Raw genomic sequence first — 24472 nt, 5'->3', positions numbered from 1 at the left:
AGGGCTGTCCGTGGTACTGAGTATGTGAGGGTTGTGTACAGAGTAGTGTTGAGGGCTGTCCGTGGTACTGGGTATGTGAGAGTTGTGTACAGAGTAGTGTTGAGGGCTGTCCGTGGTACTGGGTATGTGAGAGTTGTGTACAGAGTAGTGTTGAGGGCTGTCCGTGGTACTGAGTATGTGAGGGTTGTGTACAGAGTAGTGTTGAGGGCTGTCCGTGGTACTGGGTATGTGAGAGGTGTGAACAGAGTTGTGTTAACGGCTGTCCGTGGTACTGGGTATGTGAGAGTTGTGTACAGAGTAGTGTTGAGGGCTGTCCGTGGTACTGAGTATGTGAGGGTTGTGTACAGAGTAGTGTTGAGGGTTGTCCGTGGTAATGAGTATGTGAGGGTTGTGTACAGAGTTGTGTTGAGGGCTGTCCGTGGTACTGAGTAAGTGAGAGTTGTGTACAGAGTTGTGTTGAGGGCTGTCCGTGGTAATGAGTATGTGAGGGTTGTGTACAGAGTGGTGTTGAGGGTTGTCCGTGGTACTGAGTAAGTGAGAGTTGTGTACAGAGTGGTGTTGAGGGTTGTCCGTGGTACTTAGTAAGTGAGACTTGTGTACAGAGTTGTGATGGCGATGATGATGATATGACATTCACGTGGTTACTGAGAATATAGCAAGTAAATTGTACGGATGAAACTAGCGCGGAAAATTAGTGTCGCCTAAATTTGAAAGAAAACCGACAAGATGATGTGTCCCTCCGGAGATGGTCAACCTGACGAGGAAGTGCTAAATGGGTCTGCTTGATTGTTCTTGGATACAAAGAATACTAGTAATGTCCATGCAGCCATGACTATTTGTAGAAGTAAAACTATAGTTTGGCACCTGTGTGGTAGCCATGACTGTAGCTTCAACTTGGTATGTGATACCAGTCTATCACACTAGTATCACTTTGTTCTCTTCTTGGATACAGCTATAATTTGTACTATTAATTAACTATAAATTATACTATAAAAGGCTCGTTGGTTATGATACCATGCTTTAATTATTTTCACAACATTTGTGGTGTTAAAGTTAAAAATGTAGTTTTTTCCCCACTTTTTTTCTATCTCACTAAATTTTTAATGAGCGGAGGATGCCATCCATAGAATTCACTTGCTGTGCCGTATGTACAATCACCCCCACCCCCATTAAGGCCAGACAGATTGTCGGCATTAAATCCAGGCGATACTAAAGAGATAATTTAGAACAGCCCTTGTTTATAATTGCATTCTACGCTAAGTCCTTTATCAACTCTCTGCATGCCGCTCCAATCCTATTTTGCAGCGGAAACAAGACGAAAATACCTTTAACGGCCATTGATATGATCCAATCTGCTTAAACATCGTCAAATCGTAAAAACAAAACAATAAAGATTCACAGCGGGTGGCACAAGATCAGCACAGCTAATTCCAACTGGGAATAAGGTTGAATGACCGGTAAGCTCTTACATTCTTATTATTACTTAAAGACCAAATGGCTTTTAAGACTTTCATCAGTTGGAGAATACCTTTTTTTAAACTTAAGGCTGACATTCGCTCGAGCATCAATACTTGCCCGTTTCTCAAAATACTGTTATCAACCATATTGTAAATCATACAAAGCAGCTGCAAAGTAAGCAACTGTATGCAATAAATTGCACGAAAAATGCAATGGGTCTTAATGGGTTTATATGAATTTGGATGATTGTGTCGGGATTGCCTAGGGTTCAGCTGCAAGTAATGATAGACCGGTAGGGCTAGGAGGTCATATCTAGATTTCTGGAGGATGGCAAGTCTGTTTGCTGTTCTTCTGTTTTTGAGTGTATCCCAACCCAGGTCTGAAACTAGTTTAGAAACGCTTGTCTGAGAATTTGGACATTTCGGGATGTTTGAAACAAATCTGGCTGCTCTGTTTTGGACCGCCTCGAGTTTGGCAATGTGGTCTTTGTGATGAGGATCCCAAGCTGCACAGGCATATTCAAGGTGGGGTCTAACCAGGCTACTGTAGGCTTTTTGTTTGATCTTTTTGGGGCAGTCATACAAGTCTTAACGAAACCAAGGGTCTTGTTTGCTTTGCATGTAATGTTGTTTATGTGGTTGGACCATGATAATTGGTTGTTTAGTGTAACACCCAAGTATTTGTGATTTTTGGTTTCCGTTAGAATGTGGTTACCTAATCTATAATCATATAATTTGGGTTTACGTTTATGTGTGAACCTCATGACATGACATTTGTCAGGATGTAGTTTCATTTGCCAATCCTCTTGCCATTTGTCTAATTTATTAATGTCTTCTTGTAGCAGTGAATGGTCTTGGTCATTTTTGATTTCCCTGTAGATGACGCAGTCATCTGCGAAGAGTCTAATGTTGGAATTTAGTTCATCGGCTAAGTCATTTATATAAATTAGGAATAGTAGTGGGCCAAGGACAGTGCCTTGTGGCACCCCAGAGTCAACATTTGACCATTCAGAGTGTTCTACCCCAACCACTACCCTTTGTTTACGATTTGTTAGAAAATTTGTTATCCATTTAAGCAATTGGTCTGAAATACCGTAGTTTTTTAGCTTCATGAGGAGTCGGTTATGGGGCACTTTATCGAATGCCTTAGCAAAGTCGGTGATGATCATGTCTGTTTGGGATCTGGTGTCAAGAGTAGTAGCTAAGTATTCACCAAAGAAAAAAGACCAACTCCCTAACTTACCCCCTAGCAACACCCTGTCACTTCTACCTGCAATTATTAGCTTACAAGACAACCTATTTACCCATTCCGGTCCATCTTACCATCTATGAAGAAAAATTCTTTTTACTGAAATCAGGCAAATATTCATGAGCGCGTGGATGTCATCCATAAAATTGACTTGCTGTGGCCTAACACAAACATGCAGCAGTTGTTGATAAAACTGTTTAGAACTGTCGGGAAACACAACGGACAATATCGGCATCAAACGAACAAACAAATAAGAATTATGCCCTTTCAAATTGCACAATGTGTTATGTTGTTCAATCAGCCAATCCCCCTCTCTTTCATCTATTGATCTATATTAATCGATATATCTATCTACTAGTATACATCAATCGCTCTACCAACATACATGTAGATACGAGGAGTAATCAATGAGTTCTCGGCCTGACCCAGAAATAACAAGCATAACACAGATTTTAGGGCACAACTTCATAGTATGAAGCCTTTTATCAATATCCTTAAAATTACAAATCATTGGAGTCATTACTTTCCTGGTATTCGCTTTTTCTAAATTAGAATTTAAGTTTTGTGCTAAATTGTGCCTCAAAATCTGAGTTGTGCTTTTTATATTTGGGTCATGCCGAGAACTTATTGATCACCCCTCGTACAGAAGTGAAAACCTCAACCCAGTTTAGCATACCCCCTGTTTGATATAATGTATAGGCCCCGGGCGAGGATCAGCGTATGAGAATGGTAAGCGTTGTACCTAAGAAAGAAGATCGTTCTAAAGAGCTTCTTCTTTCTCTCGCCGTTTGAGTTTCCAATCAGCCCTGCGGCCCCCAGAGGCCTGCTATATTCCATTCCGTAGAGAGGTGCGTCAGGGCTCGTTTTAAATGGACAGACAGACCGTAACGCTAACGCCGGTGGCGCCTTGGCAATTCTGGCCTGACGTACAAGGAATGTCTTTCTACATTCCTATAAGCGGAGAGCTGCTTCCTCCTGAGCTGTAGCCATGAGCCGAACACAGACCTACAACCCATGACGGGTCTTCTTCCGCCCCAGTGGTTGACATTCTACGAACCTTTCTACATAGCAAATTACATTGGCTATATTCTTGGCAGATGTCAGTCTGTGTATATCTTAGTTTAACTAGTAGCTCCGGGCAATGTCAGATAGGTTGTGACTGAAGTCAAATTGAATGGAAGTCTCTTGAATATAGATATTGCAGTTAGGGCCCTGGCGACTTGCTCCCTTAGGCATGTGTCCGTCTCATCTTTCGCATGGCATGTTTGCAATGAGCTAGGATGCGACGTCTTATATTATTATCTGTAATTTTAACAGATTAGAGGACGAAATGCCATCTTTGAATTGAATGTAGATTCTAGGACAAAGAGATACACTGTATAGGCTTGTGCAAACCATATTTCTCTGTCTCATTCCTAACAGATTAGAAAGATTGAAATTCCTTAAACCTCCGGACAAACCTCCGCAAAATATTTCTGTTGTTTTATCGCCACTACAACTACAGCGAGAAGAACCTGACATCATTCTAGCTAATGTTAGTTAGTTACCTCCATGAAACATGGATATTTGTGGTCATCATAACTTTGGAATCTCTGGATGGATTGTAATAATATTTGGTATGTCAGTAGGTATTAGAAAGACGAAGGTCAACTTCAATTTTGGGCCCCTGGTGGGTGACTTTGGCACTGCAGCAGAACTTTGATTTTTAAAAATCTTTTGACCTTGACATGTTATGGTCTTAATTTTCTGGTTTGTGTTTTGTGTGAAGTGAATTATGTTTGGGCCCTCTAGCAGCTAATCTGAAACTGCAAGGGCTTTTTTGTCAAAATCTTCGAAAGAGCATAGCTGAACGGAACATAGGAATGATGGATTTCCATGATATCAAGCATGCAGGTACTTTTGGCAGAGATGTACATAATGAAGTGCAAATTATGCAAATTTGGACTTAATTTGCATGATAGACTAGGGAAATCTACATTTACAGTGTTTTCCATAAAGGACTCAAAGAGTTTCACATATGTAGCTTGTGGCAGGTAGCAAATACCAAGTATGCAAATAAGTCCCTACTATGCATAATTAATGTAAAAGTGTCGTATTTCCTCTTAGTACATGTAGTAATTATTAGATTGTCAACGCTGTGACCTGTGTACATAACCAAGCATGGATTATACAGATGCATATTAAGGTATTTCATTGAGGTATGAGGTCTCCAAACTCTTGTTTGTTTTGTATCTAGTTTCTTCAGTATCTGTAACTTTGAACCCGGTTTGTTATGCTATGACCTGTACTTAGTCAGGTGCTGCAGAAATGTCTCCATTCATACATATTTCACGCCCGGGCAGGGCGTATCCTGGCGATCAAACGTCGTCAACGGGCAATTTTCCCCCGGGGATTAGCCACACTTTGTAAGGATGGCCTCGCTGCCTTCTCCTGTTGTACGTCCGTTCGTGCGTCATCGTGACGCGTGGGCGGCGCACAGCCCGTTAACGGCCGTCAGACTTCAAAGGAAAACCGCCTCTATCTGATCTACTCTTGACGTTGCAGCGTTAGAAAGGGTTTATAGCACTGTATTATCTTAACGCAGATTTTGCACCTGTTAACAGCTTATACAGACTTATCATGACCTGTTGTTTTTACTTTCACCAAAAAGGTTTTGTTGTAGGCATCTTGCGCGCGTTTGTGTGTATGTGCTTATTTGTGTGTGCGTTTCTGTATATGTGTGTGTGTGTGCGTTTGTATGTGTGTGTGTGTGTGTGAGTGTGTGTTTGTCTGTTTGTGTGTGTGTGTGTGTGTGTGTGTGTGTGTGTGTGTGTGTGTGCGTCTATGACGATGGTAAATGGAGAATGCCTGGATAGACAATAACGTTACCTGGTAATCTCCAAGCAGATCCTACGGTAGCACAAGATAGTATCAAAAGCTGGCAGGGGTGTAAAGCCGGCTTAGGAGTGTGTCTCGCTACGGGGAAAATGAACACCTTTTCGCTGACTACACTTCTTGGCCAGTTTGGTAATATCTTATGCCATTATGGAATCTGCTTGGAGATTAAATACCTGGTACATGAGTAGATGTTGATTGGTATATGAGTGGATGTTGATTGGTATATTAGTAGACGTGGACTGGTATATTAGTAGATGTTGATTGGTATATTAGTGGATGTTGACTGGTATATTAGTAGATGTTGATTGATGTGACCTCAAAATGATTAGAGAGTCTGCTCCCCCCCTCTCCCCGTGGCTTATTGTAGAACAGTAAGCTAAACTTCAAGTATTGTTTATCTCTAGGCGTTCAGGAAATCACAACATTGTATCTTAAGGAGGGAAAGAAGTGACATAAGTTTGGGCCCCCTAGCAGCTGTGTTTGAAAATGCAGGGGCCATTTCAGTTTCAGTCTTTGAAACAGAATAAGTCTAGAAGAATTCGATTTTAACTGTAAGTAATTGTGATGAAGACCATTGTATGTAAATTAGGACTTGCTATGGATAACTAAGGAGTAAATTTTCATTTGTGTCAAATAACAGTAACTTTATAATCAGTACATAAAAAAAATTATGTAACTAGGATTGAGGGGATCATTAATAAACATGAAGTCATGACCTGATTTACATTATTAATGAGAAAAATTATTAATGAGAAAACGGCACAATACCTTGCTGGCATATAATACGCATGATAATTCCATCTGCATGTGTACTGATAAATGGCAGTCTATGTGTCAGGATAATCGTTTACAGAAGCTGTCTGTACATGATGGTACAAAGGTACAAACAAACACCATTCGTCTACACAGAGGGACCAGCGTCTTTAAGCAACCTTCACATGAGAGCAAGAATGAGCCGGAATGTCCTCAGAATGGATATTATTTTCTATTCCTGGCAATTCCTGACAATGTGAAGTGTATTCCAGAAAGTCTAACTGCATTCCAGCAATTTGTACCCGTTCTTTTGGGTGGCCCGAAAGTCCTTGACATGTTAAAAACTGTCGAGGTGCATTCAAAGGGGAGAGATATCGAATGGCATTCAAAGCGGATTTTAAGTCTATTTTAACGATTCCAACTGCAGTATGACCGTATTCTAGGACATTACTCGAAACATTCATATCTCATTCAATGGGGAACCGTAACGGCAAGCCACTTCGAATCCTGCCAGGATGTGACAAAAAAAACACATCTGGAATGCAGTGAGAATTTCTAGAATACACTACGAATTCACAGGAATGGAAAAGAATTCTGACGGCTTTCTGGCTCATTCCTTCTCACGTGAAGGGAATATAAGGTCCATTTGGACCCAAATGGCCCCGAATGTGTCACGAATTTTGCAAATACTTCATTCCGGCCGGTTTTGCTTGATTCCTGCTAAATCGTTTTCAGTGTGAAGGCCGTATTACACACTCCTTCTGGTGAGTCTAAGGCTTCTGCAACACAGATTCATCTCTGCTGTAGGATAATGACAAACACACAAACTTCCGTTTCTAGCTTTCCGGGGACGTTCTCTCGGTGGTGACATTGCCCAAGTGATCTTGCTGCTCGCACTCAATCATGAACTCGTACACTAGAACCCGCCTGCTGCTCGTTTGCTGGAATTACATTCAGTGTTAATGGCAGTACGGTCATTTTGGTTAATGGCTCCTCTTGCTTTAGTGTTGGTTGGTGTATTCAGGTCAGTCCCATAGACCGGCATAGCGCTGTAATTACAAGCCATAAAACAGATATAGAAAGGGACAGTACTTCTTCTGTCTACAAGGTAAATACATATATATATCACACCTTCAGCTCCGTTGTTCGCTCCTTAGTGGTTAAATCAAGGAAAACATTTTTTTTTTGTGTGTGTGTCCTTTTTCTTTCTTCTAGTAGCAAATCAGAGCTTAGATTGGATATTAGCTGTCATTGTAAATATGAACATTGTCGCACACAACACATGGCGATCCTAATGGTGTAGTATACTGTAAATGCATTTAAGTTCGCGGGTATTCAATTTCGCGGTAGCGGGAAAATGGACTTTTCGCGGTGGTTTTAATTTCGAGGTAGCACCATGCACTGCAGTCTCTTACTGTTATGGAAAAATGTTCGTGGTGGTTTTAAATTCGCGGTGAAGCGACCGCCGCGAAAACCGCGAACATTAATCCACCGCGAACATTTCTGCATTTACAGTAATTATGATGATGACCTGGTCTGAATACCAAGTAGTTGTTTTTGTTACATGCACTATGGGGCGAGACGAATGGTATAGTGTGAGTAGCGTGATAGATGCTACGGGGAAAACATTTTGCATTTCCGCGAAAATGTTTCCTTTCTAGTTCATCGTGCATTGATGTCGGCAACAAATTGGGTTAGGGGCTGCAATAAGGAGCAGATGACCTTTCCCCAGTAGGGGTGGGTACCGGTACAGAAAATTCAGGTCCAGGTCTGGTTCAGGTCCAGAGGATCAGGTCCAAGTCCGGACCTGAACCTGGACCTGATTCAGTATGTGAGAACTTGTGAATGAACGATACTCAAAACAATGGTCCATTTCGCTACAAAGAAGTATGTTTTGTGGCGTATTTGACTCCCAATAGCGTTCTAAAATCCTACAAGACTACCTGTCTCTGTTTGATTGACTGCAAAACTTTGTATATAAGCTCTACAATGCTTCGCTCTTGTTATTTTCGTCAACAGGTAAGCCCCCAAACTTGTAAAATCCTGATCATATACAGTAATTTGTTTATCTTCTGTTAGGTCGAACATCCGGTCCACCGATCTTTTTCAGGTCCGGTCCGGTCCAATAAGAAAAACCGGTTTTGTAGCGGTAACCACCCCTATTCCCCAGCATAAAAGCCAATGTTTGGCCGTCAAATCAAAGGTTTAGAACTTTGCATATTTGACCTCATGACGTTCGACTGCCGTAGACAAGGAGTAAGACTGTAACCCTCATGGCATTGCAGACTACATGGTATGGTACTGTTCAAACCGCCTCATGGCGTAGCAAACCAAGTTTGTACTGAAGAGTGCAAGGTCTATATTATACGGATAGATTTGATTGATCCACTTAACGCTAGTAAACCTTACTCCGTGGGGTAACCTATATTCGTTGTAAAATAAATACGGGCATTAATAGATTTCAGGTCAACAATGTGGATTTCAAATGTCAACATTTTCAAAATATTGCAATGTGAAACTACCTTATTTCGCCTTAACGATCGCCAAATACCCTATTTCATGTACAACGGATATAGGTTACCCTACGGATAAAGGTGAACTAACTTTACATCGGGATGGACCTCAACTCATTTCGATAGGTTTGGTGGTTTCTTTCACAAATGTACGTTCTGGAGGTGTGGCTCTGTGGCGATCGGAACTTCCATCTATCCGAGGGTTTCCCTGGACGAAGCTAGGATCTCGGTTGGAGTAAAGTAAGGATATTGATGTTAAGTGCACTTCTCACGGGCACAATGCCGGGGCCTGTCAGGGATTCGAACTCAGTACCTCTGGATTCTGATTCCACAGCCCAAACAATAAGGCCACCATGAACAGTTAACACTTGGCCACAACCCCGCTACTACACCAACCAGTCTTCGTAGCGTTTGCTGGTGTGTTCTTCTTTCCTGGCGGTTCTATAGAATTTTCTTTGTTCCTAATCTTGTTAATGTGCTTTTGGATTTCCTAAAATGGCTATACTACATCAACATGACAAAAAATACGCAAGAAGAAACTTATTTTGTCAAGAACAATTGCACATATTACATTGTATGTGCAAAAGCTTCACAATTAACTTGTTGATAGTCGCACTAACTCAATGAATGAATTCACGTGCATAAATCATGTTTTTTGCGACGACTCAGGGGTGAGCCTAACGATAGTACTGTGTGCGAGTAGCTTGAAAGAGGGGAAATTACTGGGAGGGAAACATGCTGCATTTTCGCGAATATGGACACAACCCGCCGTACGTGCAAATACGTGCTGTCTACGTGCCAAAACGTGGGCAATCTTTTTGGGATCCGTAAGTGGTAAGTACCGCTTCCGTATGTACGAACTCGTAGGGAATCCGTCGGATTTTGGAGCACGCAGACACGCCGTACAACTTAACGTGCAGGCATAATAGAACTTTATTGCTCGACATTTGTACATGGTACAAAGTATGGCAACGACTGTTACACAAAGTACAAAATAGGTGTAGAGAATAAGACTTAATATCCTAATTGTGTGTACCGTCGGGCTTGTGTGACCCCCCCCCCCCCCCAGTACGTGCCAGTACGTTTTTAGAAATACGTAGCGGACATGGTCGCCCCCAAAAAACGCACGGACAAATTGCGCGTACGGCGGCTTGTGCCCTTAGCTTAAGTCGGCAAACCCGTGGAGAATCCATCGCGTCCCTGACTTTTCTTGGTAAAATGTCAAACCTCTCCGGGGATACACTGTGTAATCACTGACCTTCACATGAAGCTATGTTGTGATCAGGAAACATTTGTACTGATAAGGCCACGTTTATTAGATTACATGGGTGACATCCATTTCCGTTCTTGTCCAAATACAAGAAATCGACCCTGCAGTAAGGCGTACAGAGCTGCTGCAAAGTCAGCAAATAAATGCGGCCGTAAATTGCAAAGAAGGCAATAATGTTGTAGGCAGCCAAAGTCAACTTCAAAGTCAAACAGGAAGGCGTAAAAGAGTAAAAATGAAGTATCTATTGTTCGGTATGCCATACATGTGTAGTCATTTGTTCATCCTTCCTGACCACTTAGATTTCAATTCTTTGGGTCAATTTTTCCCCACGCTCGTATCAGCCTAGTGATTCCCAGAGGATGTCATCTATATGATCAAATCAATATGGCGTAACATTGAATAACAGATCTATCTTTGTGTTTTTGTGTGTAATAAGAACATTTAGAATTAATATTATACTGTGTTTCACAACACCGCCTACTTGTTGTCTGTTACGGGTAATAACAATAATCACATTTGGCGAAACTCGATCGGACGACGATTCTGCGGCAATCATCCAAGCCTCGCTTATAATAATATTTTGATAGCACAATGATTTTACAAGTATGGCTTATATGTGAAGCAACGGTTCAAAGTCGTTACATCTGAATAACTATTGCATATGATCCTTATAAGTTAGTGGTTCAACCAATTTTTCTAATTAGCTGAATTGTTCTGCCAGTTCATTCTAGTGCCGCTGAAGAAGAGTGATGGATGTCACTCGAAACGTCCGGAAGTAAATATCCGTTTTTTTAATCCAGTTGTAGCGATTGAATTTTATTTGGATATTGTTTACCTGGATGTCTAATCTTTATGAAGGTATCAAAGTCGTAATGTTTCATGTGCTTTACATTTTTCTTTCTTTCTTTGGTTCCCAGGTACTGGAACTGGTCTGTGAAGGTCACAAGGCAGACTGGGTTACGAAAGTCAAGGTCACATCGCGCCATAACAAGTCACGTGATGCTATGATATATCCTAGCTTGTGCGTCTGTTTCAAATCCTTCCTGGATAGAAAGAAATAATAAAAAATCATTGATAGTCTTCAAACCACAAAGACGGCGTTATCTTGTCTGACCCTTTCTTCTCAGACAATTGGATTCACCCGAGGCGATATGTCCAATGGGCGCTTTGGGAGTGAAGCGCCTTGTTCACTTACTGTCAGCCTATCTGGGGACCACATGAAGAATCCAATGATCCTGGAGTGCCCGCTCTACACTAAGAACGTCAAAGTAACGAGAGGTTTGATGAATCCATCCTTTGCGCACTATGATTACCTAAGGCTCGAGGTTCCATCCTAAGAGATTGTGGAAAAGCAAATGATGAATAGATTCTGCAGTCCACTGATATGGGTATTCTTTGAGGTCCAAATTGTAGCGAGTCGGCATGGTGAGTGAGATCTGAATGGCTCATCGTCATCAATGTAACCATCAGTACATCAAATACTCACGGAATATGCATTTTCTTATACAGCAGGTGGACCTAAGAGCTATTCCTGTACACTCTAACAGTCACAGACTGGCTTGAAAGCAGACACACTTTAAGTGGCATGTAGATTGAAAAGCTGAGTGCTGAAAGGATTCCTGCGGGAGAAGCTGACACAATCTTGACAACAAACCGCCTCCTGTTGTGCGTGCCGAGTAGTAAAGAACGTGGTTTGCTGTACTCTGTAAGTGGTATCAAGTCTTCTGTTAACCGCTATGGCTCGCACGGACGCTGCATACCGCCCCAGGAAAATGTCGAACATCTCCGCTCTGTCAGACGCGGACTCGCCCTTCTCGGTGTTGCCACGTCCTGCACAGCTGACTGTGCCAGAGACCACCTCCCGGATGTCCATGTCCGATACTGAAACCGAGTTCCTTTTTCCGCCGAAGCTGTCCATCTCCGAGGCAGAGGACGACATCAGCCTGTAAGTTTCATTTCTGTTTTTTTATTTACCTTTTGGACAAATGTGGCAGTGTAATCAAAATGATAAGCTATCTTATCAAAGATCAACTTGTTAAATGTAGTCCCATATAGCCTTAGCCATAGGCGCAGTTAGTTGTTATCGACTGCACGGTTTTGGAAGGCGGTACCCAACCCCCTCCTTCCACCGCCTTTTACCTCCCCAACCTAAGTCAGATGCCATTTTTACACCTGGTTAAGAAAAATCATGTTAAGTACGTTTCCCAAGGGCCCAAAATTGGTAGCATAGCAGTATTCGAACCTATGACTTCAGGGTTCTGATCCTTATACCCTATAGCCTGCAGTTACGGCACACGAGCCCACAGCCTGTAAGCTCAACATGAACTTTGTTACCATCTGTAATTCTGATCAAGGTAGACGATACATGGGAACAATTAGGAAATAGTGCATAGTTAGTTGATTGATAGATTAATTGATTGATTTCGATTGGAACATGTTTAGCAACATTTATTATCAATATGGCACCGTATACTTTTAGAATCCATGGTCTAAGAAAACTACTAGTAGTGCGAATTGGATACCTTATGTTCAACCATTTCTTCATACTATCATGGAACAACTAAACTTTACCCAACCAACACCAAAATTGATTACCCCAAATTTTTGGCCATCTCCGTGAGCCTTGTTCACGGAATGGACCGTCTACTGTAGCTTCCGGACGTGACATCAGAGACGCGCGACTGCAGCAGAGGGTCGCAAATGCCAGATAACCTGTGTCGCCCCCCCGTCCCTGTTCTGGTATTTACGACCCTCTGTGTCGTTGACGTCACGTCCGGAAGCTACAGTAGACAGGTCCATTCCGTGAACAAGGCTGACGGAGTCGGCTGAAAATTTGGGGTAAGTCTCAATCAATTTTGGTGTTCGTTATGTAATGTTTTGTTGTTCCATAAGATCATTTACCAACACAGATGAACTTTCATGCTAACATTTCTTACTACCAATTCTTTACACATCGCCAGGCCACCACGGAGCCGACAGATGTCGGGCATATCGACCTATTCTGACCTTGGCATTGACTGTCTGCCGACCCCCAAACTGTCTATATCTGAACCTGATGACTACCACACCATGTGAGTATACAGAGAATCTTCTAATTAAAGCCATATCTTACGCGGGGCCTGGGTTCAAGGCACAAGGATATGCTGTTACAGGTATCTATATATCCGATATAACTGACATTGCGCGTAACGAACCATCTCCGGTATATGTTTCTGTATATATACAACCGGTATAACCGCCTTTCTGCGTAACACCCCAGCTGCTGTATTCTGTATCGACAATATAACCATCCTTCTGCGTAACACAATATTAGCTTCTGTACCTTTTTCTGTATCGCCAATATAACCACCCTTCTGCGTAACACACCAGCTTCTGTAGCGGTACATGTATAACCACCCTTTTTACACCATGCCCTTTCACATGTAGCAGCTTGTTATGTTACACGGATTGTCACGGTTAAACGTTATATCTCTGTAGGCGCTGCTTAAAGTTATCATATGCTTTGTCTTTTATAGTACTTGGTGGCAACGAGGTCTACTCTACGATAGTTCTGGATAAAACGAATTTTTGCATGATAAGTCTGGTACTGGCACCATTGATACATATTCAATCGGTAGGTCCGTCAGTAATTTGATTTGTTCCGTTGGACTTCTGGGTACTGCGGGGTTACCTTTCAGTCTCTTCATGGGTAGATCACACGTCTATATGTCGCCAGGTCCTGAGTTGATTTTAAGTCCGAGTTAAAAACAATCCGGGTCCCGGCCGAGCCAAACGTGTCAGGCGTTGCTGTGACCTAATCCGTAGGGACAGATTTTGCAGGTAGATTCTGATTTTTCTAGGTAGGTCTGATGTGGACTAGATCTTACAAGTAGATTCTAACTTTTTCTAGGTAGGTCTGATGTGGACTAGATCTTACAAGTAGATTCTAACTTTTTCTAGGTAGGTCTGATGTGGACTAGATCTTACAAGTAGATTCTAACTTTTTCTAGGTAGGTCTGATGTGGACTAGATCTTACAGGTAGATTCTGATTCTGATTTTTTTTCTAGGTAGGTCTGATGTGGACTAGATCTTACAGGTAGATTCTGATTCTGATTTTTTTTCTAGGTAGGTCTGATGTGGACTAGATCTTACAGGTAGATTCTGATTTTTTCTAGGTAGGTCTGATGTGGACTAAATCTTACAGGTAGATTCTGATTTTTCTAGGTAGGTCTGATCTGGACTAGATCTTACAGGTAGATTCTGATTTTTTCTAGGTAGGTCTGATGTGGACTAGATCTTACAGGTAGATTCTGATTTTTTCTAGGTAGGTCTGATGTGGACTAGATCTTACAGGTAGATTCCCAGCACCAGGTAGGGTTGTTGGGCGCATCTTTTGCCTGGTATCAGTCTATGTGTCTTGAATTAATTTATTGTGAGCGAATTGTCTTTTCCAAGAACGTTTTCGTCAACGTTCATGTGTCTGTCTGTGTGTCTGCCTGTCCGACTACGAGCATTATAACTCGGTAATTAAGGCCCGAATGGATTGAGTTGATACTTGGTATGTACGAGGGTGCTTCATAAAGTAATGTCTTTGGTTCTAAAACAAGCTCATTTTTTGGTTTTATAAAATGCTTCAATTTTATTTTTCAATTTGGCAAAAAGTTAGAGGCATATATCCTGCTGAGATTAAAATATCTCAATTTGTTGTTCATATTTTAATGAGTAACTGATGTGATTCAAGATGACCACATCCTTGGAAGCTTCTCAAAAGATCAATTTCTCTAGACCAAACAATCTTATAACTATGGGTGTGGCCTTGAAATCAAGTCAGTCACCCATAAAAGTCTGCACAACAAATGGAGGAGGGGGATATATGATTCTACCTTCGTGCCAAATTTCAACTCATTCGATGAAGAAAATGAGCCTGTTATAAATTTAAATTGACATTACTTTCTGAAGCACCCTCGTACATACCATGTATCATTCTATTCAATTAAGTACTTGGAATGCAGTTCATACATTATCATCCAGGTGGAGCACATGAATGCTTGGTTGATGAGGAATCGTGAAATTTGGTAATTATTCAAGTGGACTCCGGTTGATCCAAATTCTGAAGATTCTTGATTTCGAAAATTACCTTTTATCCTTAGTCGTGGAGATCAGCTCGAATCATTTGTATTTGTGTTTCCGATGCCATATAGACGGCGAAATTTTCACGTCACGTTTTTGTTTGTTTTTGTAGTCGTCTTCTTCTGCCAGTTTGATTCTCGTCTACAAGTCGAAAAGCTCAACACATTCATTATGAAATGTAATTGTAGGGTATTGCTCGGACATTTGTTATAGCCCGTATTAACAGGTGCTTGCTTGGGCCAATCGTATGTGTCGTACGTCCTGTCTCTATATTTTTATCACTTGTCTATAAATGCTTAGGCCATTTGATTATATAGATAACATCCTGGAATCTCCCGAAACTAATGCGAGCGTGCAAAAAAAGTTCTCATTAAGTTGCATTTATCATAAGATCTAAGAAGTTAGGAAGGTTGAACAAATGCACATGAGCATGGTGATATACCGAACAATCGATTCTTCATATTTGTTCTTTCAGATCTGACTTTGGAATTGACTTTTGCATTTAACGACACCAGTTTCCGTTTTGCGATATTTATGCGATATTCAGCGTGCGTTTTAAATAAGATTTGTACGATTTATAGTATGGTCGATAACTTTGTTGAGAATTGGTCGAAGATTGATTCATAAACGCGCGGATGTCGTGCGTAAAGTCAAGGTTTAACCTATTTTATATGATCAAATCAACATGGTCGTATAAACAATTAAGCCTGTCGTCTGCTTGTCGTGAGATTTCTGTAAGTTTCGAAGTTTCTGGCGCAGACAAAATAGCTCCACTGCTCATGTACACCCCTTTTACGTACCAATGGGTGCATCGCCGTTTTCTAGGAAAAACTTAAGATGTAAAATCCCTGCGCCGGCCACACTAGTACAATAAATCCTCCGCCCACTTGGGCTTTCATACCAGGTATTAAAGTTTTTCCCTTTCCTTATTTCTTGCTCTGCTTCATAATTACGCAGAACTGTGAAGGTTAACTGTAGGATAGGCTAACATTTCCAACCAGGCGGTAACATTATATATACTCATATGTATATTCAGCACATGCACACGTCTTTTGTACGGCCGCTAAAGACTGTGGTGAAGTATTTGAAGTCTCAGCTTCACAGACGAGGCTCTGTATGAATTTTCTCCATGTCGGCCATAATTTCCCATCATCTGAATGACGTCAGTATTTCAGAAGCGGCTGGTGAATTTAATGGCGGGATTTCACCGTCGAGCTGAGGAGAAGAAAACAGAACGATCAGTATTCTGTAAGTCTCCTTACAGCGGGTCGGGCCGCGGCGAGCCCGCCTTCTAAACTGTGTGCTGTGAGACACAGGTGGATTCTCAGCGTGCTAAGATGTGCTCTAGTTTATTTCTGTGTATCACCAACTCGAATGTGGATATTTCATAGAGTTAACGTCTCCGCAGTGGAAACTTTCAGACCAGGGACTGCAGAGGAATTCGACACCTGGTATTTGGTAGATATACAAGAGGCAACGTGGCTGATGGCTCTGTGCAACACATTCTGTGATATCTACTGTGATACGAGCCTGTGATACGGGTCTGTGACACTGATACGGCAGGATACAGCTGCTCATGATATGGTGTAATTACAGTATATGCCTGTGATGCGGAGAATGATACCAGATAAAGATACGGAGAATGGTGCGTATCTGTGATCTGGGCAAAGATATCTGCCTGTGATACGAGGAGCGATACCAGTCTGTGATATGGAAGGTGATACCTGTCTGTGATAAAGGAAGTCATATCTGTGTGATACGGGAAGTCATATCCGTTTGTGATACGGGAAGTCATATCTGACCGTTATACGCGAAGTCATTACCAGCCTGAGACAAGGTTATACCTAGTCATGATACGGAAGAGCATGCCTGCCTACAATACGGGAAGTGATACGCGTCTGTAATACTGACAGAGATACCTGCATGTGAGTGGATACCTGCCTGTGATACGGGCTGTGGTACCTGCCTGTGATACGGGCTGTATATCTGCCTGTACCGTAGGCTGTACGGGATGTTATACGGGCTGTGTTGATGACTAGGTAGCAGTTCTTGGAGTTGATCTGAGCAGGTGTCAGGCGAGGGGAACGCCATGAAGGTGAGGAAGCCATATCAACATATCGGGGACCGGTTACTTACTTTTAATGCTATCCCCTTATCCCAACCTTTTACGAGTGTCACAGAAATGGGTATCGTTTTATGTACCTAATACGACACTTGACCAAGAGTAGGCTGCCTGTTCCCTATACATAGGTAATGAATCGTAATGGGAGATAGCTATTCATATAGATCAGACAATGACATGTGTGCCTGATCAAGTGCGCGTTATTTAACTTATTACCCAGTTGACTCAACAGAAAAAAAGATACGGTATTATCACGATCGACGGCAACGTTTAAGCAACCTAAGCAATATCACAGTGTTAAAAGTGGAAATATTCTGGATAAGGCAATCTGTGTAATATTGACATCTACTGCACTGTATTCCCACATTTACATCATTATTTTATCATTTGAGCAGTTAAAAGCGGACCAGAAACATGTTGATCGAGAATATTCCTTATTATTGGAACCCACAAAATTAGGCCTTAATCAGGGAACCTCGTGCAGCTTGTTTCTGCACCAGATTTAATGGCTCAGTTTATGAAATAATGATGTGAATATACTAAAATAGTGTATTAGATGTCAATATTGTACAGATTGCCCTATCCTAATTATTTCATTTTTTAGCGATCTAATATTGCTTAGGTTGCCTTTCAGATTTTTTGGAGCTTCCAGGAAAGCCGCATTACGATTCATCTTAATTCTACTTGCCTCCCGTCTAAATTTCCATGTCAGGGGGCATGTTCCGTACAGGTCAAGGGCGAATTCTGCACACATATCCCGCTCAGACGGCCCGGCTGGCTCCCGGGGTGGGGTAGACCCCGTGGGGGTGGGGGTAGGGGTAAGGTGTGAGCAGGAGGGGCGTCAGTAGGTCTGGTTATTGAAGTAATAGTTTTTATTGCACATTCATGCCATATCGGGCTAAGTACAGGTATATAGATTTAGATTGTCGTAATACAGTATACACATGACAACTAAGACTAATTTAAAACATGGGTTCTAAAACTAGTCTAATACATTTGTTCGGATTCTTCTCGTCTCTTAGTAATGTTAAAAATGTAGATTGAGATATGTTTGTATAATTTCCTTTGATTAAAACTCATGAGGAAAACGAATTTATTCAACACTATAAAAATTCAAAGTACGGGAACTCGCCTATGATATGGCTAAAAATAATATTTCTATCGTTACTACATAAACTACAATATGATAAAAAGTGGAATTCATCTTCAACCTTGTTCAGGTTACAGAACCGACAGATTTTTTGCTCAACAAGTCCCTCCGCTTTTCAAAAGGAGACAATATCGCATGATCAGAACTAGAAAGGTAACATTTTGGCTAAAATGCAGAATGTTTCCCTGCAACCTTTTGTCAACCTACTCGTACACATGTCTACATGCTGTATACCATTAGACTTGCCCTATAGTATTGTGTGAGACATACATCTCCTTGCAGGCCATTGACATAATTGCATACTATACCATTAGGAAAACGAAGGAGAAAATATACTGTGTACACTGGACCTGCGATTTACCAAAATGCAAATCAGGGACACCAACATGGCGGACAGATTCTGCCTACGTCATTGGAAAATGAGTAAAATCTCTGGGAACGAGGGATAACGTTCTATGTATGTGCTAAACCAAGTCGGATTTATGAAAGGTCATGTTAATTTGATTATACAGATAACATTCTCCCAAGATTGATGCAAGGGCATGTCAACATAAGATTTGGGCAAAAAAAGATTGCTTTTATAATGAAATGTAAAGGGTCAGGAAGATTGAACAATATGTATGCCCCTCCATCAATAAACATTTTAGTTACGGTCCTCGATACACCTGCACCCTCATTACACGCCTTCGCATCGGCACCTGCAGTTTGAACCATAGTTTATTTATCCGCAATTTAGTTTCTAGTCCAGCCTGTAACTGTGGGTGTCTATGTGAAGGTATTGTACATTTTTAATATACTGCCCTACATATCAACAATACAGAATTATTTTTTGCTAGGCAATACTCTTGACTTCAATAGTTTATCCGAATCAGCCCGTATCCATCTACTATTAAGGGGTTCACCTTTCCTGTCACATTCTACAAACTGCAGTATCTTACAGTTAACCCAGTCTTATATTGTACATTCCAAACGTTTTGCAACTACCTTGTAACCTGACTTATATGTAAATAGCTGTGAACTGTTTGCTTTGATATTGTCATTTATTTGTTCTTGTCAGTTATCCTTTTTTGAGCGGTGATGTGAATATAAGCGTACTGCTAGAGTGTATTACCTCCCTGTCCTGTTTTGTACTTTGATGTTGAATAAATAATAACAAAAAAAGGTTAAACAAGCAGGTAACAAATAATTTGCACACATAGCGAACAATGTATATCGAACATTACAGCCTCATTTTTCAATTCTTCTTCTTTGACTTTGACTCTGGCATTCTACGATAGTAGTATCCGTTTTCTGATATTATTTTGCAATACATATAATTTTTGCGGGATAGATTTGCTCATCTTGCAGCAGCTTTGTACGATTTAGAGTGATGTTAAAAACTTTTTTCCTAGATTTTGAGAAACAGAAGAAAATTGCTGCGCACATAGATGTCATTCATCTAGTCGAACCAAATGGCCTAATAAAGGAACAGCACATGGTGCTAAAATGGGAGACTGAATGTTCAGCGATACAGACTAGACAAGCACCAAGGTGAAGTACATGAACTAGAGCCCAATTAAGCATGTACGTGCTGGGGGCATTTTGATGAGGCGTGTGTCGTTATGAAATCCTGTGTTCAGTCGTCAAAGCTGAAGTAATTATCCCCCTGCAATTACCCAGCCCGATAAGTTACACTCCAGCAAGTTTTGGGAAGAGTTTATGTTCATTCTGATTATTCTGATCATTCTAACGCTATCAACCATAGGCATAAAGTCTCAATGTATGAACTGATCAGAAGGTGCGCCAAAAAGCAGTTACTCAAGCAACTGGATATGATCATGGAAACAGTCAGACGTTTCAGACACCATCCGATGTCTGTCGTCAGTGTCATATCATATCCAGTTGCTTAAGTAACTGCTTTTTGGCGTATCTTATTACCGGGATATAGCCGGGATATCAGAACATATTTTTATATTAGAGAAGAGAATGATGTTCTCGTGTTTGTGTGTATCTGTATGTATGTATGTATGTATGTATGTGTGTGTGTGTGTGTACACTCAAAATCACTCAAAATCAATTTTGTTTCACATGCGCAGTCGGAGCCATGAACTTCCTTATGGCGGCTAGCTGTTGATAGTGATGAATACGTCTCAGAGACAAGGAGTCGCGACGCTGATAATCGAATCTTCCGTGTTGAAAGGCGTTCCCAAATCCCGTGACAAATCGCCCAAATCTTCCCAGGAAGTCCTCATCGATATCAGTCTGTCATGACAGCCCCCCTCCCCTTCCTCCACACACGTCCGCTTCTCACAAAAATACCATCCAATGTCGCCGGTCACGGCGGTAGCTAGGCTTAGCTCTATCACCCTGACGCGATTGGGACCAGTCACGGAGAAGATGTATGGTACAATTTATTAAAGCTGACAAATGGCGCCTGCACGAAGACGTCATGACATCACCCCGGGAGTCCCTCACTGTCTCACAGTTTTTACAATTCATCTTCACAGAGTTGTTTAATCCCTGCAGGTTCGCAGCGACGGGAGGCTACTGTTCAGTATGATTCCACTCATCATCGCGCAAATCACTGTTTTGTGATGTGTTCTACATCAAAGCACGCCTGTAAAGACGTGCATGAATAGTAAGAAGGCGCAGCAGGGATACATTATTCTGAAGGTTTTGTTCCTGATGAGAAAATAAGCTTGGAACGACCCCGGTGAAGAGGAAAGATTCATCAATAGGTTCTTAAGACAAGCTGGAGCGAGGTGTTAAAACGGTAAACGTGTGGTATTTGCAATGATCTCAATAATTTTCACTCGCTGCTTAGAGAAAGATTGCCTCAAACCACGACTGTCTCGAGAAAAAATTGGACATTGGAACGTTACCGCTAGTACCCGCTGGTTTACATACTCTTTTCATCTGGTACTCTCAATGTCTGAAGAGCACGGTATTATCCCGCGTCCCTACTGATTAGTTCGAGTATAAAGTATGGCGTCACGTTGAAAAGGCCGTAGTTATTCTTCTGTGCGCAACAGCGAGGTGGAAACTGTACTGAATGGTAGAGGAATGCATTGGTTTTGATAGTTTATAAGTTGTGTTATGTTTCTTCGCTCGGCGTGAATTTGCGCCCTGATGCGCCCTGATACAGTTCCTGGGTACTGCCTGCGCGTCAGTTATAGTCAATGACATTCGCTAGGGTCATATATATATATATCTCTATATATATATATATATATATATATATATATATATATATATATATATATATGACCCTATATATTTATATATATATATATCTATATATATATATATATCTATATATATATATATATATATATATATACACATATATATTTATATTTCATATATACGAAATATCTGAAAATGAGCTTATATTTGAAAGCTCGTAATTTTTAAAAGTCAATTTTTTTAAAAGTCAATTTAAATATAATATAAAAATATCTTATATATATATATATATATCTTAAAAACTTGAAAAAAAATTACGAGCTTTCAAATATAAGCTCATTTTCAGATATGTCGTTGTGTGTACCCTGAACTTCACCATATTAAATTCTTGTAAATTACTTGTGCACCCTGCTATGAATTTTTTGAGGCATAGAACCACTTTCGGGTGCTTAATTAACCATATAATCCCTATAGGCCAAAAACTGTGTATTGCTACTTTCAACGTTTATAATTACGTTACACCTCATTCTCGCACAGTATCGCCAGAGTTCTCAGTTTTCGCACCGCAATGCTTGTCGGGATCACTAATCACAGCGCATAGCATGATGGGATGTGTCATGGATATACGTTGCAGTGAAGACACAAACCCGCACAAGTTTGAGTACATAGCACTGGAATAAAAATGAAGTGGAAAATGCAAATGCAAAAGCACCCAGAATGTACAAATAAAAGCATTAACGATGAGGAAGGTTTTTATCATCTTCTTTATCACATATTGTGATCACATAGTTTCCAGTAACTACAACGCATAACACTAGTCACCTATAAAATCGACAAATACTGGTCATCAAATGAAAGTGAAAAAAACAATTTTAAAGCGCACGCGTCTAAATATTTGACATTGTTGCATGTGGAACGGGACTGCACTGATAGATCAATGATGATTGGTTGATATTAGCAGATGCTTGAATGGTTAAAAGCTATCTTATTAGGGACTGGTCGATATTTAGCGGGGGGGGAGGGCCGGTCGTCAGAGGGGGGAGGGCCTAGGAAAAAAAATTTGAGCCGGGGGGAGGGCCTTGGAAAAAAAAATTGAGCCGGGGGGAGGGCCTAGGAAAAAATTTTTATCGGACTACCAGCAAAATTCGTCCCTCAAAATGCCGGAAATTGGCGTTTCAGAGGGTCAAGATTTCAAAATTTACCCGGGCCTCGACAAGCTTGAGACGCCTCGCACCCGAGGTTCGGCGCCCGACATGGTAAAAAGAAAAAGGCCGGTGGCTCGCCGCTCCACATGCTGAAAATTCGCTCAGTAATATTTCACTGCCGCGCCTTTGACTCTATCTCTGTTTAACACCGCTACAACGTTGTAAAAATATTGATGTTACAGTGTTTATTTACCGTTTTAACGCTTGTGTTAATAGAGGTGGGCGGAGAAAATATCAGTCAAATTTGTTTTCCTTTCTTATGAAGCTGGCGCGGCAAAGGCAGGAAGCCGATAAAGTTACCAAAATGAAACGTAAAATATAACATTACTTCCGGTTTGCAATGCTACCATTCAGTCACGGTGACAAAATTTAGCGTACTTGCATATCTAATCAACATCTGCGCACAAACACATGCCGGTATTTTCCTCATATTTTACCGCAAAAATGACGTGAAAATGCGTATTTTTTTCATAATTTGGAACGCTCTGCAAGATGACTTGTGACAAAGTGTCGTCTGTGAAACGGCCGCTGAGACTTGTGAATTCAGCTTTCCGCGTTCCATGTTCGCTTTCTCTGGCTGTACATCGTCAGCAAATAGGTGTGTTTGGAGATCAATATCTTTGTCGACAATGTTCAATTTGCTTAGAAGGAAAAAGGACGACTGTCACAGGGCTTGGCGCATTGTGAGGGCTTGGAATATTTTGCTTGGCGCAACGTGATTTTAAACCCACTGCGCTACCTAAAATTTTGCAGACAGGACACCTCTTTCCCCACTACTATATTATAAAATCTTACACAACGTCCTTGTTGTAACCTGTACAGCTAGCAGCGAGTGCTCGACTTGGGAACTATCATAATTATCAAAAGCACGCAGTACAAGACGTGTGCAAGCTGATTCCCATGTAGGACATGCTGTTGTACGTGTCGTTACCATGGCAACAGCCTTGGCTGCAGTCTTTAGATGTACCGATTGGACAGGGCGTGCCACTTTGTGCGTAAAATCGAATTAACTTGCGACCAATCACAGCCCGCAGCGGCGCCAAAAAGGTGGTAAACGTCAATCAAGAAGAAGCGCGAAACTATGGAAATAACCAGGGAAACTGCAATGTTTAGGACTGGACAACATACACAAGTATCTCGCCAATGCGTCGACTTGTCAAGTAGAAGTGGACGACGCGGAAACTATTGCTTGTACTACAAATGTTGAGGGACAAGGAGAAGGGGCAGCGGTGGAGTCAGGGCTGGCAAAGATCGCGAGGAAACGATCTCGGAGCCGCGGTGGACGGCTCGAGCCTCTCAAATCAAAGAAAAATGGCGCAAGAGGCGGCAGTGTCTTTGTCACGTCGGAGACGAGTGGTGTGTGACGTCTGTTTACAGTTTGCACCAGGAGGAAAACATCCTTAAACGATTCCTTTGTCGATAGTTTTAAAACTATGAAAATCGGAAGTTTGACAGTTCATGAGGCCTGTGATACAGGCACAGCTACTGAGAAAAGAATCTGAACTAACGTGTCAAAAAATAAATAAATTCCCGTCAAAATGCCTTTTAGATCGTACAGGTTCCGGGTGATTCCGATCGGAGTTTGCAGGCATTGCAAATTA

General features: G+C 41.4%; 2 protein-coding genes across 4 annotated transcripts in view; both read left to right on the top strand.

Moving 5' to 3' along the window:
• Window positions 1–11056, top strand: part of LOC118404873 (hornerin-like) — a 22079-nt gene extending 11023 nt beyond the window's left edge. The window contains exon 3 of the mRNA XM_035804252.1: window positions 11037–11056. Coding sequence (XP_035660145.1) covers window positions 11037–11056 — 20 coding nt within the window. The remainder of the gene's footprint in view (window positions 1–11036) is intronic.
• A 2029-nt stretch (window positions 11057–13085) lies between these two features.
• Window positions 13086–24472, top strand: part of LOC118404938 (potassium voltage-gated channel subfamily KQT member 4-like) — a 102714-nt gene continuing 91327 nt past the window's right edge. For all 3 annotated transcript variants that reach the window (XM_035804336.1, XM_035804335.1, XM_035804333.1), the window contains exon 1: window positions 13086–13190. In XM_035804336.1, coding sequence (XP_035660229.1) covers window positions 13099–13190 — 92 coding nt within the window. In that variant the 5' untranslated portion in view covers window positions 13086–13098. The remainder of the gene's footprint in view (window positions 13191–24472) is intronic.

This window comes from Branchiostoma floridae, chromosome 17 (genome assembly GCF_000003815.2).
Source record: "Branchiostoma floridae strain S238N-H82 chromosome 17, Bfl_VNyyK, whole genome shotgun sequence".
NCBI lineage: Eukaryota > Metazoa > Chordata > Leptocardii > Amphioxiformes > Branchiostomatidae > Branchiostoma > Branchiostoma floridae.
Note: the sequence above shows the minus strand (reverse complement) of the source record. Positions and strands in the feature narration are given on the sequence as shown.